Genomic DNA, 15,721 nt, shown 5'->3' on the forward strand with positions numbered 1-15,721 from the left:
CTAGGGAGGACGAGTAGAAGAGTCTAGTAATCAGTTACATATCATCACTATAGATCACTTATTCAGTAGAAATCGGTGCTCTATTCTTACCTAGATCCAAGATCTATAACATGTATCAAGAACATATTTCTATGGCAGCTAATGGATCCAAGTCTTCAAAACCCTCATCTTGTCGTTAATTTAAGTTACCTGTAGTTCGACATTGAGTCTCTATAAAAGAAGGATAAAATGTGTGTCAATGGAAGCCTTCCATGAAATTTGTGTTCCAACACGGCTTTACTGGAGTTTCTCACACATTGATCCTTCATGGACTGACTTCAAAAGAGACCGATTCCCATCTTAACCTCAATATAATCTATAAGTCGAACGATTATTAAGGTCTGGATACTGGAAGAACTTCATAGACGTAGTAATGTCTGACTACTAAACGTTGGTTCGTATTATCAAATAGAGATCAATACAAAATTTAGAATATAGATCTTTCTAATCTTAATTTTAAATCGGAAAGTAATTTTAAACTTCCAAAACTAGCAGGCTAGGTCATGTTGTCCGAATGGACGAAAACATTCCAGCTCTCAAAGTGTTCGATGCAGTCCCCGCCGGAGGAAGCCGATGAAGAGGAAGGCCTCCACTCCGTTGGAGAGACCAGGTGGAGAGCGACCTGGCTACACTTGGGATCTGCAACTGGCGAAATGCGAAGGAAAGGGAGGCTATCATCGATTTGGCTATAATCGGCTAAACGGTTCCAACGCCAATCGCAAAAAGTCTCCTCTTTTGGTTCTCCACTAGATATTATAGATTTTCGGATTGCTTTAACTGTTTTCTCACTGTGATCTTATAGATCTTGGCTAAGCTTCTCCACCAATTTGTGATATGCGCTTCTTTGATATCCGACTAATCGAAGGAAGGCTCCGAACGGATATTATATTTTATGAGAAGCTCTTTCATCGAGCACCCTCCAAGTTTTGTCATAGTCTTCTGAGGGTAGCGTGATTTATAGCGTATTTAAAGCTTACCGTGAATCGTCATTTATTGCCGACTTCAAGCTAACAAATCTTTAATTTTATTACACAACTTATCTCTGCCAGTTGAAATATGCCCTTTCTATCTCAGAAAATCTGAAATAGCCTCAGCTAAAATATCCCACAGCATCAGCATTTAATATGAACTCACTGTTTGTGCCCGCCGAGATGGCAACCCGACACCGAACTAGACGTTTATTTACATACATCAAGCGAAGTAGTGATATGCACAAGTGTGAGTTTGTATGTACCGTAATACTTTTTTTTTAGAGATTTCATTAACTAAGTAAATAATAATTATGTACGCCTCGTTATGTTTTTCATCTCACACATTAAGCGCTTATCATAAACTGCGATGGAGACTCTGTAGAGAATCATAATTGAAACTAGAACGGTCGGACTTCTATAAACAAGATTGTATGTATGAATGAATTTTATGTTTTTTGCATTCTGATTTTGAAAATATTGTGGAACAGTTCATTAGATATTTATAATTATTCTTCGTAAAAGTTAATTCAAACTTGGAACTTGGAGTGGAGGTCTTCCCCTTCATCGGCTTCCTCTGTCGGGTAGTGACACTTTCAAAGCAGGAGTGTTTTCGTCCATTCGGACAACATGAACTAGCCAGCGTAGCCGCTGTCTTTTTATTCGCTGAACTCTGTCAATGTCGTCGTATAACTCGTACAGCTCATCGTTCCATCGCCTACGGTATTCGCCGTTGCCAATGTTCTGACGACCATAAGTCTTGCGCAAAATTTTCCTCTCGTGTCGTCTCATCAGATGTTGACAACGTTCACGCTTCTGCACCATAAAGCAGGACGGAAATAATAAGCGGCTCATAGAGTTTGATTTTGGTTCGTCGAGAGAGTCCAAATGCTGGACTCCAGTCTAAAAAGTTTTAGAAGAGATTAGTCCCAAAGTAATCGTCTCTTTGAAGTTGGTATCATCTTCGGAGTCTTCTAACTCCCTCTATTATCGATACCAAAGAGATTAGATAGACTTTTGGACGCAAGTAACTGATCCGTCAACCGTTGTTAAAACTACGGTATCTCAAGAGTAATATATGAGGTTATGTTCAATCTCACTTTGAATAAAGTTTTCCAACATTTCTTATTAGGATTTAACAGTATACATCCGAAAACGCAGTTCCGATATTCTAAAAAAGTCATTAGAGAAGTTTGTAAATGCTTTAAGCCAGCTAGGTCGAGGGGACAGACTTTTAAGCCGCCTATGGATTATGTGGAAATATGACCAAGCTAGGTCGTCCACTTGAAATGATAAGAAGACTGGACTGAGTTCAAAGCAGACAATATCATGTGTTTCATCAAAGACTCAATAGTCTCAGTGACTTCATCACTTACGAACCATATATTTTCTAAAATTTGAAGTCTAACTTAAACAAAAACATATACAAAAGATACGAGAAGTGTAGACACAGTGATTAAATGTATTTGAACAGTTAAATTCACCGACAAATATTTGTCTGGCATTCGATAGTTTTAGCTCCATCGCTCCATGCCAGCATACAGACGATCGGTGTCTTCGCTCAACTTTGTTGATTTTATTACGCGCTCAAATGCTGCCACCGCCACTTCCTCTCGTCTTATTTCATTGCATGCCTTAGTTGTGCTAAAAATAAAAAATCAAACGGCATTCAGCCAGCATCCGAACAGTCGCTAACTCAACCGCCATCGCTGCCTCTGGACATTTGATGAATGTATGCAAGAACGGAGTGTACGCATTTCAATAATATATTTTATAATGTCTTGCCGCCATATGGTTCGATGTGGTAGTCCATATATTGTATATATATGTACATATATATTTCAAATCTGTATATATATATTTGAGTATCTCTAGTCTCAAATGAATGAAAAGCGAAAGTAAGTAAGACGATTGCGTGCCCAAACGCTTCGCTTATTCGAACGGAACACTGCTTAGAATGGTGTCAGCTCCTCAGCTCCACGCATTACTTGTGAAAGGGGCATAGAAGGTTATCGCATAGCAAACATTATGATCACTGATAAGAGTTCATTGTGCGGTCTTACGCATTAAAACTATGAATATTTGAATTCTTTTTAGGCTTTCTAAAATAATTTTTTGTGATATTTTGTGAAATAAATGAAATTCGGTAGATTGTTGAATAAGTGTGTAAATATTGTATAGCTACAAGGAAAAGATTTCCAATCCAGTCTTTTTTTCTGGAAATCCGAAATATCTGTGCAATTTTTTACATTACAGTCCGAGTTATGTCTATGGATCACCTTAAGATCTTGATGCGAACCAGTGATACAACTCCTATATTAAATCCACAAAGCTATAAAGACGATAGTTCCAAACTTCTACTACAGAAGTAAATTATATGATCAGCATGTGAACTCGCAACTAGTAGGACTTAGTAATAATTAAGAAAGTATTGATCATCAATAAAATGTCTCTCTAAATTCTCTTGACATTGCTCACGATAGACTACATACATACATACATGTGGATTTGCGAAACAGGGCAGTCTTAATCAAAGTCATCCAAGTCCTTGCTGGTACAAAGATGATATAATACTCAGAATATGATACACAGGTGGCTTATATATTTAAGGGAGATCCATTGGTACCATCCAACTGTAGTATACCTCCAATTATTGAGACTTGCTGTCAGCTACACCTGTCAAATTATCAAGGTAATTCTTCTTATCTTCTTTCGTTAATAACATAACGACTGCGGTTTCTTCAATCACGGTGTTCGAATTGATCAGTTTTGAATCTCTTCTAAGTTAAAACGTTTTTTAAACTAACTAAGGTATCGAGACAGTTTTTAATTATATAGAAGACTAGCAGACCTCTCCAGCTTCGCACGGACGTATAGCCTATGTTACTTTCCAATGGTGAAAGAATTTTTGAAATCGGCACAGTAGTTTTTAAGTTTATTCATTCCAAACATACATACCAATCTTTCGTCTTTATAATAGTAGTATAGATTTAATTTAGACTACAAAAGTTATTGATTAAATCTTGAACCTTTAATTGTAACAAAGTTAAACACCGATAGTGACACTATTCGGCAAAATCGATTTTTTTTTCTGGTTACCTGACCAAATTATTTTTTTTTTCATGAGAGCCATGCGTTAAAAAGTTGTATTTTCCAATTTTCGAAGTTAGCCTACAAAGGTCAAAATTTGATTTTCGAAAAAAAATTTATATCGAAAAATACTAGACTTGACGAAAAAGTTTTATCTAACATTGAATTAAGAAGAAAATTTTGATTATATGCCCATTTTGGATTTTTTAGTAAACCCCGTATTTAAAAAATATTTTCTTAAAAAATCCTTTTTTAGAACTTCAATCCAAATATTTCGATTTTGGGGGCTAACTTTGAAAATCGGAGAGTACACTTTTTTATTATACTTATGACTCAATCTCCCGGAAAAAAATAAGTTTAGTCCTGCCGAGTGTTGTACAGTGTAATGAAACGATGGGCTGTAGTTCTGCCTTTTGATTTTCGTCAAATGATTAATATTTGAATTAAAATTCATCTAACCTATGCACTGTTGCCCTGAAGGTATTTAATATTGTTCAAGCTGATGGCATTCTAGAGGACTTCAACGGCGTCTATACTCCTTTCCTTAAAGTAGTAATTTTTTTCTTCATTACAATTACAATTACAATTTCGGTGAAGCGAATAGGGTTCAACCGGTTTGGCTTATCTTGTTTTGAACAAAAATATAAACTTTTTTGTGTAAAGCTTTAATGAATATTTATAAAATGATGTAATTGTATCATTCATTCAGGTAAATTAAAGATTATTTATAAATTTCCTACGTGGTAACTGTAATCATTCACAATAGTTTATTGAAGACACGAACCACTTGAATAATTACACTTTAAATTACAATTTCAATTGCGGTCCGTTATGATGGTGTGTGTCCTCGCTTCCGTGTAAGACATAAAACAATTATTGCTATAAAATTATTATACAGTTGAACTTCCTTAACTCGAATCACCATAATCAACAAAAAAAAATGTAGTTAGAGAGACTTCCGAGTTATGGAAGATAATTTGTATGAAATTTATCTTCTATTGCCAATTCAATAGGTCGAGTCATGAAGAGCTTCGAGTTATAGAAGTTCGAGCTATGGAAGTTCAACCAAGTCTCATTGAGAATAGGAAACCGACTGATTTAATAATAAGATTATAGGAACAGATGCTTTGGGATTAAACTGCATTCATTAGCAAGTTGAGGAGCTGTTCTTAATGATCAAATTCCTTGTAACTAGGGCTAATTGAATGATGTATAGAGCTTTATCAGTTCTCATAGAACAATGGTGAAGTGGTACTAACTGCCTTATTTAGTTGAAAAAATCAGTGAGGTTCCTAATATTATAGCAAACAGCCTTCCAAATCAGTTAATGAAAGAATGGTTTAAATTTTTTTGCAAGAGCTATTTATTTTGTGTATTCCAGCACTACAATTGTCTCCGTCTTAATGTATGTCATGTGTTCTATTTTTAAATTTTATTTGAACTCTTCTAGTACTTTAGTATTTATATCAAATGCAAGTAAATACAGTAGACTGTCATATAATTACGGACATGGTGCGTTAGTTGCGCCTAAATTTCAATAAATCAGAAATAGTTGACGAGAAATGTCAGTAAACATTTAGAGTTCAAGAAGGCACTTTCTCCGCCGCTACAATAGAACCTCAGTTAAAATCCGCAAATTATTTATCTTCGATGTCGATCTTAATGATTTTCACTTTGGGATCCGGAGTTGGCGGCGCGGATTTCGTAACTGTCATTACTACGCTCTCTTTGAGCGGCGCGACGGCGGCAACTGGTATAACGGGTGTAGTAAGCTTCTTCTCTGGCTCCACCTGTGCAATGCATTCATCACTGCCGGTGGTGCTGATGGTGATGGTCGGTATATTATCGGACCAAACGGAAGTTTGTGAGTCTTGACGTTGGGCTTGCGCACGCTCAATGGGTTTGCGACGCTGCATCGGTGGTTGATATATGGGACCAGGTTTATCTAGTGCTTCGATATCGCTCAAATTAATATCCGATGCAGTGCGTGGATAACGGGGCGCTAAGTCTTTCGGTATAATTGCAATTTCGGGAATTGTTGTGGGAAAAGTTGATTTGTCTGCGGGTTCCACGACCTCAGGCGACGGTGGTATCTCAATGGCAATGACCTCGTCGTTGCTTTTGCTGGCTACCTCTGGTGTTGCAGGGAATTGTGGTTGTGGTGTTGTCGGACCGCCACTGCTGCTCGGTGATTGCTCATCCTCATTCCATTTGGTGTTTACCGTGTCGCGTACAAGCGCGAAGAGTGTGCCGATTTTCTTACGTCCTTGACGTGATAGGTTCAAGAGCTTCTCGGGATTGACAAATGTAGGCGTTATGAGCCCATCGTTTGTTCTGTGTGACGCTGGCGGTGAAGCGCTGCGGGGTGGCTCAGCAGTCTTCCCGTTATTTGTATTCTCAAGAGATTTCTCATCGAACTTAAAGACCTCCGCCTCGGTTGCTGTTTCGAGTGGTTTGGGCTTGGGACGTCGAAATTTAAATGTACCGCCGCGTACACTGAAAGTACGATGTTTGGCAGGTGGCTGATCTTTTTCACTAGCTGCCGGCGTCTTCTCATCTACAATCACGAAATTACTTTTCTTTTCTGCTTCATGCGGTGGTGCGGTTGTCTCTGATTTTGTTGTTTGAGTTTCTGTTTTGTCGGGTAAAGGTGTGGTTGATCTTGTGGCCGGTTGGTCGTCTTCTCGCTTCTTACGCAGCAAACTTTGACGGCGTTCATTTACTACACGTGTATTTGTATCGGGATCATTATCGGTATCTATATTTTGCTTCGAGGCATCGAAATTTTTGGTTTGGTCCTTCTTCGTTTTTGGCAAAGTTTCAGATTTACAATATTCTTCGTCTTCTGTATAGAGCTTCTCATTTGGCTCACTTCTATTTTTATCTCTCTTCAAATGTTTGCTTTTTCTATTTCCATTCACTTTTTCTTTGGTTCTGTCTTCGTCTTCGTCTTTTTCAAGCTCTTTCTTCTCTTCCTCACCTTTAATGACATCCTTCTTCTTATCATTATCCTTCTTACTTTCCAACTCATTTTCTTTCTTTTCATCTTCAACTTGTTCCGTTTCTCTCATCCTTTCTTTTTCTGTCTCCTTCTCTTTATCTCTACTTCTATCCCTTTCTCTATCTTTCCTTGTATGCTTCTCACTTTTACTTCTTTCCTTCACGGACAATGAGGCACGCTGTTCGCGCTCACGTTCACTCTTAGCAATTTGTACGATGTCCACCAGCGACGGTTTTCGCGTACGTCTTATTTGTTGTAGTTTTGATAAACCCAGATTTTTATCTCTTCCATCTTCATCGTGTGGCAGTGAGTCATGGTGTTCCGTGTCCGTATCATCATCGTCTCGTCCTTGTCGATTAATGGAATCGTCATCTGATGTGGCAGATCCCTTGCGTAGCGCCTCCTTCATGATGCGTGAAATCAATTCTGTCGCAAGACAAAAGTGAAATCTCTAGAAACCTTCTATCATCTTACAAGCGCTTACCTTTTCTCGCCTTATTTTTGTACTCTTCACTTTCGAAATCCGGCGGTGGTGTTGGTGTGACCGGCGAAGAAGCCTCCAGCACCTTGCGCCATCTGCTGGTCAGCGCTGCTGCGCTATTCTCGGTGGGTTTCGCTTCGGGTACCTTAAAGATTTTCTTACGTTCCTCCTCACGTTCCTTTTGCAGTTGTGTTCTGAGGTCCTGATTGGACTCACGCAGTGCGCCCGTCAATGAGACCAGATAATAGATAATGAGTATCAGCAGAAGCAGCAGTGGTATCACAGTGCTGGCTGAAGTCAAATAGCCAAGTGGTCTATGCAATTGGCTGGATATTTAGAGATTTCATATATTAATTATTTATCATCTATACAAACTAATAATACTTGAGACACAACTCACATTGGTAGCGCCTCCTGTGTCGCACTGGTAACAAAATCTGAGATACGATTGTAGGCGGAGAATGGACCGCAATGCCATGAGGGACGCAACCAGACAATCGCATAACTCACCGGCAGCACGCAGAGAAAGAGCATTGTTAGCAGTAGTGCCAGATAGAAATTATTCGACTTGGATGCTCTGTGGTGAAATGAATAAGAGTTCGCTTTGAGTATGAAGCCATGTCTAAATTATTTGTTTTATCACTTACTTGAAGACCACCTCGTGTGGCACATTGCACGTCAACACGATCCACGAACGGAAATACATCAATATCATTAATTTAACGAGACTCACTACCACCAAACCGGGTGAAAAGAATATGCCCATCCACACTTGCCCCTGGTTGATGATCAGATTCAGAATATTCTCGGCGATTTTGAAGTCACCGTACTGTTAGTTTCAGTTGGAAGAGAGGGTATATATAATAAAATGAAACTGGGTTTGGATCATTAAACTTACCTGTGGAAATGTCTTCTCCATGTCCCAACACCAATGTTTGTTGAGATACCGTACAAAAAGAGCGCGTAAAAAGTCCACGCAGAGTGGAGCGAAGAGTGAGAGGAGCTATGAGAGGGTCAAAGCAAGAAAACTTAATTAAGTAAATATGGAAAAATGTCAGAGCTTAAGTTGATCCCTAAAAGGGAAATCGTCCCTTGGTATAAAACTAAACAAAGTAAGACAATTTGAGGATCTTTGCTGCTACGCGACGAAGTCCAAAATTTATCGCATTCATTACCAAAATTATGAAGAATCAGTGAGAAATGTCTGTTTCAAGACAATCAGGGTCTTCTAAATGAGCTTAGTAATGACTTAACGTAGAAGGAATGAAATTTTTTTTTCTAAATTCCGGGAAAAAATTGGGAAGCCAACTATATGGTTCGGCTGAAACGTCCTTCCTCGATAGATGAATTGTTATCATTTGGTGACATTCAAGAACCCCGAAAGAATAGATTTTGTTTCAATAATATTTTTATGTTCAGCAATAAATTGACATGATTCCAAGATGGATTGATTTGGGATATTATAACTCTGAGTATACATATGTTGTTTAGTCTTAGATTGCATTATTTTGAGAAATTCTATCCATGGAATAGTTGGTCGGCTCTCCAGAGTTATGGCTGTAAAAGTTCAGGAGGTTCTTGAGGTCGAACATTATCACAAATATCTATTTGATATGCAGATATCATTCTCATTGAGACTTTTTCGGCATTATAAGGTGAAGAAAAGAGTTCTGAAGAATGAATTTTTTTTCGGTTGGTTACAAAATTTGGTTAGTTAACCAAACCTTGAGTTCTCTCGACTGAGTTGTCCCGACAAAGTTCAATGACCACTAATATTACGAAGTAAAACTTAGATTATATTGTATATGTATGTATATCTTAATTCGGTTCAAAACTATATACCCCAACTTATGCAAAGTGCAGCCATTTCTCATACTCCATTGAATTGTATCCAACAATAAATGAGGCATATTAATGGAACTCACCAACATCGTGCCACAAGTTAATGAAACCGTTCCAAAACTTCGCCCAGCCCCACATGCGTCGAATAAAATAACCAACAACCCATTAACATACATTATCCCATAAGGTTTACTACCACATTTGATTTATTCATACACGTATTCGTACAAATTGGCGTCTGTGCAAAAAAAAAAACGCTGTAACACTTTTTTAACAAGCTCTCAACTTAGTTTCACCTCATTATCAGCGTACGAAAGCAAAAGTTAAGTAGCTAATTATGCGCAAAAGCTGCAATCCTTGATATGCACTCAAACGCGCACAAGTGTACACACTGGCATGAGTACACTCGAGAGAGCTCGTCGGGTGTTTTTGTAAAGTATTAACTACGAACATATTTACTTTACACCAATGTGGAGTTACGCACAAACCATATGTAAATACACAGAAATGCTTACATACATATACATATGTATAGACGAATATTCATGCAGTGAATATACCCCACAGTGGATAAAACTAGTTGTAGATAACTTATTAACCGGTAAGAAGCGTAATATTGATGGGTTAAGTGTAGTCAGGATTTTCAAAAAATCAATTTGTTTTGTACTTTTTTTTTGTTGATCCGATAATTATTTTTCAAGTTATTCGACCAAGAGCGCTCGGGCACTCCAAAATGCTAGTGTGAAACTTTAAATGCGTTTTTCTCAAAACTATATTTTTTGAATTGGTGACAACTGTAACTCGAAATCCTTTGAGCAGATTTTGATGAAATTTATACAGCTTTTAAAATTAATAACAATACTGGGCCTGATCGAAGATTTTTTTCTTTCAAAAATTTCGATTTTTAAGACCAATAAATTTTTTCCGAAAATCTAAATTTCCAGAGGCTGCCATTGTGATAATTTTTGAAAAAAAAAACTATTTTATTACTATTGTGTAATAATGCCATATTATTGTCTGTATGTATGTGATTGGCGTTGCAACCGTTTAGCCGGTTATAGCCGAATCGATGATAGTGCGCCACCTCTCTCTCTCCTTCGCAGTTCGGCGCCAGTTGGAGATCCCAAGTGTAACCAGGTCGCTCTCCACCTGGTCCCTCCAACGGAGTGGAGGCCTTCCCCTTCCTCGGCTTCCTCCGGCGGGTACTGCATCGAACACTTTCAGGGCTGGAGTGTTTTCGTCCATTCGGACAACATGACCTAGCCAGCGTAGCCGCTGTCTTTTTATTCGCTGAACTATGTCAATGTCGTCGTATAACTCGTACAGCTCATCGTTCCATCGTCTGCGGTATTCGCCGTTGCCAATGTACTCAGGACCATAAATCTTGCGCAGGACGGGAATGATAAGCGACTTGTAGAGGTTGATTTTGGTTCGTCGAGAGAGGACTTTACTGTTCAATTGGATACTCAGTCCAAAGTAGCACCTGTTGGCAAGAGTGATTCTGCGCTGGATTTCGAGGCTGACATTGTTGGTGTTGTTGATACTGGTTCCCAGGTATACGAAATTATCTGCTACTTCGAAGTTATGACTGTCAACAGTGACGTGGGAGCCAAGACGCGAATGCGCCGACTATTTGCTTGATGACAGGAGATATTTCGTCTTGTCCTCATTCACCTCCGACCCATTCGCTTCGCCTCCTTATCCATGCGGGAAAAAGCAGAACAAACGGCGCGGTTGTTGCTTCCGATGATATCAATATCATCGGCGTACGCCAGGAGCTGTGGAAGATTGTACCTTCTCTGTTTAGCTCTGCAGCTCTTATAATTTTTTCCAGCATCAGGTTAAAGAAGTCGCACGATAGTGTGTCACCTTGTCTGAAACCTCGTTTGGTATCGAACGGCTCGGAGAGGTCCTTCCCGATCCTGACGGAGCTTTTGGTGTTGCTCAACGTCAATATACACTATTATTACTTTTGCAAAATAACAAGATTTAATAACAAAAAAAATATACTGAAAATTCTCAATTTTTCGTGTCTCTGACACGAGTCAGTTGGCTGAATTTTTTAAATCATCTAATTTGTGGCAACCCGATTCTAAAAAGTCTCTAAGAGAAGTCTTCCTTAAACTTTATTGCTAACAATTTAATTCTAAAAGAAATTAAACAGCTGGCAACTTTTTTTTCAAAACCATTTTTAGACTCTCGCAACAAAGTTGTATTATAGTTTTGTTCACATAACGGTTGGTTGTAAGTCCTAAAACTAAATTAATTAGATATACGATTATATATATCAAAATGATCAGGGTGACGAGTAATGTTCAACTTCGGATATCTGTCTGTCCGTCCGTCCGTGCAAGCTGTAAATTGAAAATAAATTGAGATATCTTGATGACATTTGGAAGACGCATTACTTGGCACCATTATAAGGTTAAGTTCGAAGATGGGCGTAATCGGACCACAGCCACGCTATAAAGCTATTGAAGTAATAAAGGATCGCACTATACTACTACTACTAAGTTTTTTGTACATATCTCGCAAACTACTAAAGCTATATCAAGGAAACTTTCTAGAACTCTGAAGTCGGTCTGAATAGTTTACTTTACAATAAATAAAGTTAGCACTAGTGAAGATATCGGAACAGAACTTTGCTAAAATACTGTATTTAAAGGGTGTCATCACCTTTCTAAAAATCGTCGAAATCGGTCCATAAGTTTTCAAGACCCTATACATCGAATATGAGGAACTCAGTAATTTTTTACCGAAATTATAGTTAAGAGTCTCAGATATTATGAAAAAATTTTGAGGAAATATGTTTCTTCCAAAAATATGTCTCCGTGCCAAAAATGAGTGAAATCGGGTTATAACTTCTCCTAGCTACCATAGAGCTAATATTAGGATTTTCAAACTGCCAATGGACTTTATACCATATATGTGAGTCAAATTGTTTAAATTAAAGTAATGAAATTGCGAGAGTATAAAATGTTCGGTGACACTATTCCTTACTTATTATCTGTGAGTTTTCACAATATTCTTATTTTGGTATATAGTTTCAATAGATTTGTTTCAATATTTCAATTCTATAATTTGAATGAAAATTGAAACAGGTGGCAATCATTTAAAATTGTTTAGAGGGCTACCATTCTTCAGACTCTTTAGCTTAATACCAATCCAATAAGTTAAATAATAATTAAGTTTTTAATAAGAAATTATATGAAAGAGGTAGAAACCCTCTTCAAATCCTTCCACTTCAACTGTAAGCCATTTTAAGATGTTTAACATTTAAGATTTTCTTTATTATTTATATATTTTTTGAAATTGTTTAACCGATGACAACCTTTTCAAAATATATCTCCGATAGACATTTTTAAACCCAATTCCTCGGTGGATAGGTCTTCTGTGGGAAAACCGTTAGAAATTAATGAATCATTTGCTTCAAACATAAATAAGGGTCTAGTTATAGAACAATGTGTGAAAATTAAACTGTACCGTTAAAGCTCTGAATAGGTTTTAACAGTCTTAGAGAACCATGTAGCAAACCATAGCCCTAAATAAAGTCGCTCGTTGCGTCATTCACTCTGCAAGATTGAGTTGTATAAACTTTATGGGAACCCTCTAGGTTTGTTGGCTAGACAACTTGACCCGTATGAAAGAACTCTTTCTCTGATGAGGAATAAAGAAACCTACCTAACTATTGCTAAGTATGAGTAAATAATAATTTCGTAGCACTAACTATTCTTCAAGAAACACATGACAAGTTCTTCCACTAAAATTGAAAATGCAAATGAATTCGGTAAATGAGAACGCAACTCACCCCAACACGCTGAACGACAAAATCATGCACTCAACCAAACTTTACGCCGGCCATCAAAACTTGAAAAGCTCGTGAAAAACGTGAAAAGCGACTGACAATGATGAAAATAATTTCAAATTTCATTTAAAGATTGACTTTTGATTTGTGCGCTGCCGAAAGGGTGTGCAACGAACTTACATGCTACTTCGACAGAGTTTGAAGTGCAAAAGTGCCCTGAAGCTTTTTGTGTGTTTGCTGGAGTGACAGTAGTTGGCGTATGCTAATGCCAGAAGTTGAATAGCTTTTACGTCAAAGTTTTGATAGCAATTTGAAAGTTGATTGGATAATTTCCCATTCACAGCGTTTTATTTATCTGCATTTAAAGCATTTGGAACTTGTGAAACAGTGGACGGTTGCTGGTCTTTAATACTTATGCTGGGGTTGAGTGTTAGTCTTTTAAATGGGAGAAGCATAAGTTAAGTTCATTTAAGTGGCATTATTTAGAAGAATATATACTAAAGATAATGGACAATAAGACCCGAAACTTCTTGTTTGTAAGTTATTTCATAAACATGTTGAGAATTGCTGAACCTTAGTGAGTGTGAATTAAAAATACTTTTTCTTATTGCTCCGCTTGTCGGTTTCATTTCTATGTCGCTCGTCCATTCCAATGACTTATTTAAGCTTCTGAAACCCATTACTTTTGTTTATAAAACTTGAAAAGTCAGTGGAGCTCCCCTTCAATTTTGAAAAGCAACTTTCAAAAAATATAAATTACACGGGCTTTTATATGCCAATTTATATGATCTTATGTGAGACCTCAGTCAGAAGCTGTATGTTTTCAATCTTGGTAGACTTACCCCATCCGAAACGACAACCTTTGCCAGCTCTTGTCCCAGTGACGTCTCCCAGCACATGCTAGTCAAATTTCGTTGCACCTCTCGTATATCTTCCTTTACTTCAAACATTCTCATTTCGAAAATCTCCATCGGTGTCATGAACGGTGTTGTCGGTGTAGCAGTTGCATCCAAATCGGAGATGGTAACCTCTTCTTCTGGATAAGGATCACAGAAGGTGCGCACACACGTCTCGAAATTATCTTCATCGAGTTCGTTAGGATCATAATTGATGGTCGCGGATTCGTCGAGAATATCATCTTCGTCTACGAAAAATGCGGTAGTGCTGTCGATAGACTCCGTTGTCGTTGTGGGCGGTGTGGCAGCTGTGGTAGTCGTAGGTTTCGTAACAGTCGTTGTTGTAGGTGGCAACTTTGTAGTCGGCGGCTCAACGGTCGACGTCGAGCTGGTGAAGTAAGCCAGCACTTCACCCAATAGTTTCGTGTTGACATGCAGTGTTGGTAAGGACTCATTTTGTGGCGCCTGTGATGCGGTATCCACTTGTGGTTGTTGCTGCAATTGAGCTGCTGTTGTACTTTCATCTACGGCGGTAGTTGGAACACTGCTGTCGGTGTACCCGTCGTTACCTCGATCGCTTTGCCGGCGTCCTTCATTCAACTGACGACTGTAACGGCCCGGCGGCGTGCGCTGTGTTGTCTCGTACAAAGCGGACAGTAAAGCTTGTCGAGGCTTGCGTTGCAAGGCACGTAGATTCTTGCCATTTCTCGGACGGCGCACATTATCGGTCGTGCCGCTCAAGCTGCCGGGCGTTGTCTCTGTTGCACTCGCCTCTTCTTGGGAATCGCTAAGCTCGAGCGGCATACCAACGAAGTAATCCATGTAGTCAAAGAAACTGTCACTACCCGGCGCCGTTGTTGTTGTCGACGTGGACAGTGGCAATGTGGATGAATCTGTAGTTTCGGTTTGTGTTGTGCTCTCCGTATAATCCGTTATTGTGGTCGATGTTGCGTCGGTGGCTTGTGTTGTAGGTGACGCTGTTGTTATTGTTGTTGCTGCTGTGGTCACCGCATTGAATTGTGTTGTGTTCCATGCTTGTTGTTGTTGCTGCTGCTGCGGTGTTATCGTTGTTGTATCGATATCTGTTGTGACAGTTGGCATTGTGGTGGGCAGTGTCGTCCACACCGGCGTTGTGCCTGACTCCGTGGTGGTGATGTGTGGCAACATCGTTGATGCGCTTAGATTGAGTAGCATTAATGTTGTCGATATTGTTGTTGTTGTGAAATTCCGATTGTTTAGACGTGTTGGTTTTGAGCATTTCATTGTTATATTACGGCATCGCAACCGTGTAACCAAGCCGTAAAGTGTTGTTGTGGCCGCTGTGGTCGTGGTCACCAGACTGCTGGTACTCATGTTGAGATGTGCCAGCGCCATGGCTACAGCTGTGGTATTTGTGCTGTTGTTTCTATAGCCATCCATCACAATTGTTAAATTTCTAATTGCATAGGTTGAGCTGTCGAAACGCTCCTTGAGTATCTGCAAGGGTTCCTCCTTGCTGTCGATGTTGTAGATGAAGGAGAACATCAGCGAATACAAGTTGAGCATGTTGAGTATCATAATGCTGTGGATGTGAAGGAGGAAATCATTAGCGGGTGAAAT

At 38.8% G+C, this 15,721-nt stretch overlaps 2 protein-coding genes across 2 annotated transcripts in view; one reads left to right on the top strand and one right to left on the bottom strand.

Moving 5' to 3' along the window:
* Positions 1-15,721, top strand: part of LOC128921571 (uncharacterized) — a 163,703-nt gene that overhangs the window by 8,836 nt on the left and 139,146 nt on the right. The gene's annotated exons all lie outside the window — the stretch shown is intronic.
* LOC105211077 (transmembrane channel-like protein) overlaps positions 5,469-15,721 on the bottom strand; it is a 57,477-nt gene continuing 47,224 nt past the window's right edge. The window contains exons 14-19 of the mRNA XM_011182349.3: positions 14,069-15,683; positions 8,478-8,582; positions 8,227-8,408; positions 7,980-8,156; positions 7,583-7,905; positions 5,469-7,524 (exon numbers count right to left, since the gene is read on the bottom strand). Of these exons, the coding sequence (XP_011180651.3) occupies positions 5,735-7,524; positions 7,583-7,905; positions 7,980-8,156; positions 8,227-8,408; positions 8,478-8,582; positions 14,069-15,683 (4,192 nt within the window). The 3' untranslated portion in view covers positions 5,469-5,734. The remainder of the gene's footprint in view (positions 7,525-7,582; positions 7,906-7,979; positions 8,157-8,226; positions 8,409-8,477; positions 8,583-14,068; positions 15,684-15,721) is intronic.

Source organism: Zeugodacus cucurbitae, chromosome 4 (assembly GCF_028554725.1).
Source record: "Zeugodacus cucurbitae isolate PBARC_wt_2022May chromosome 4, idZeuCucr1.2, whole genome shotgun sequence".
Taxonomy (NCBI): Eukaryota; Metazoa; Arthropoda; class Insecta; order Diptera; family Tephritidae; genus Zeugodacus; species Zeugodacus cucurbitae.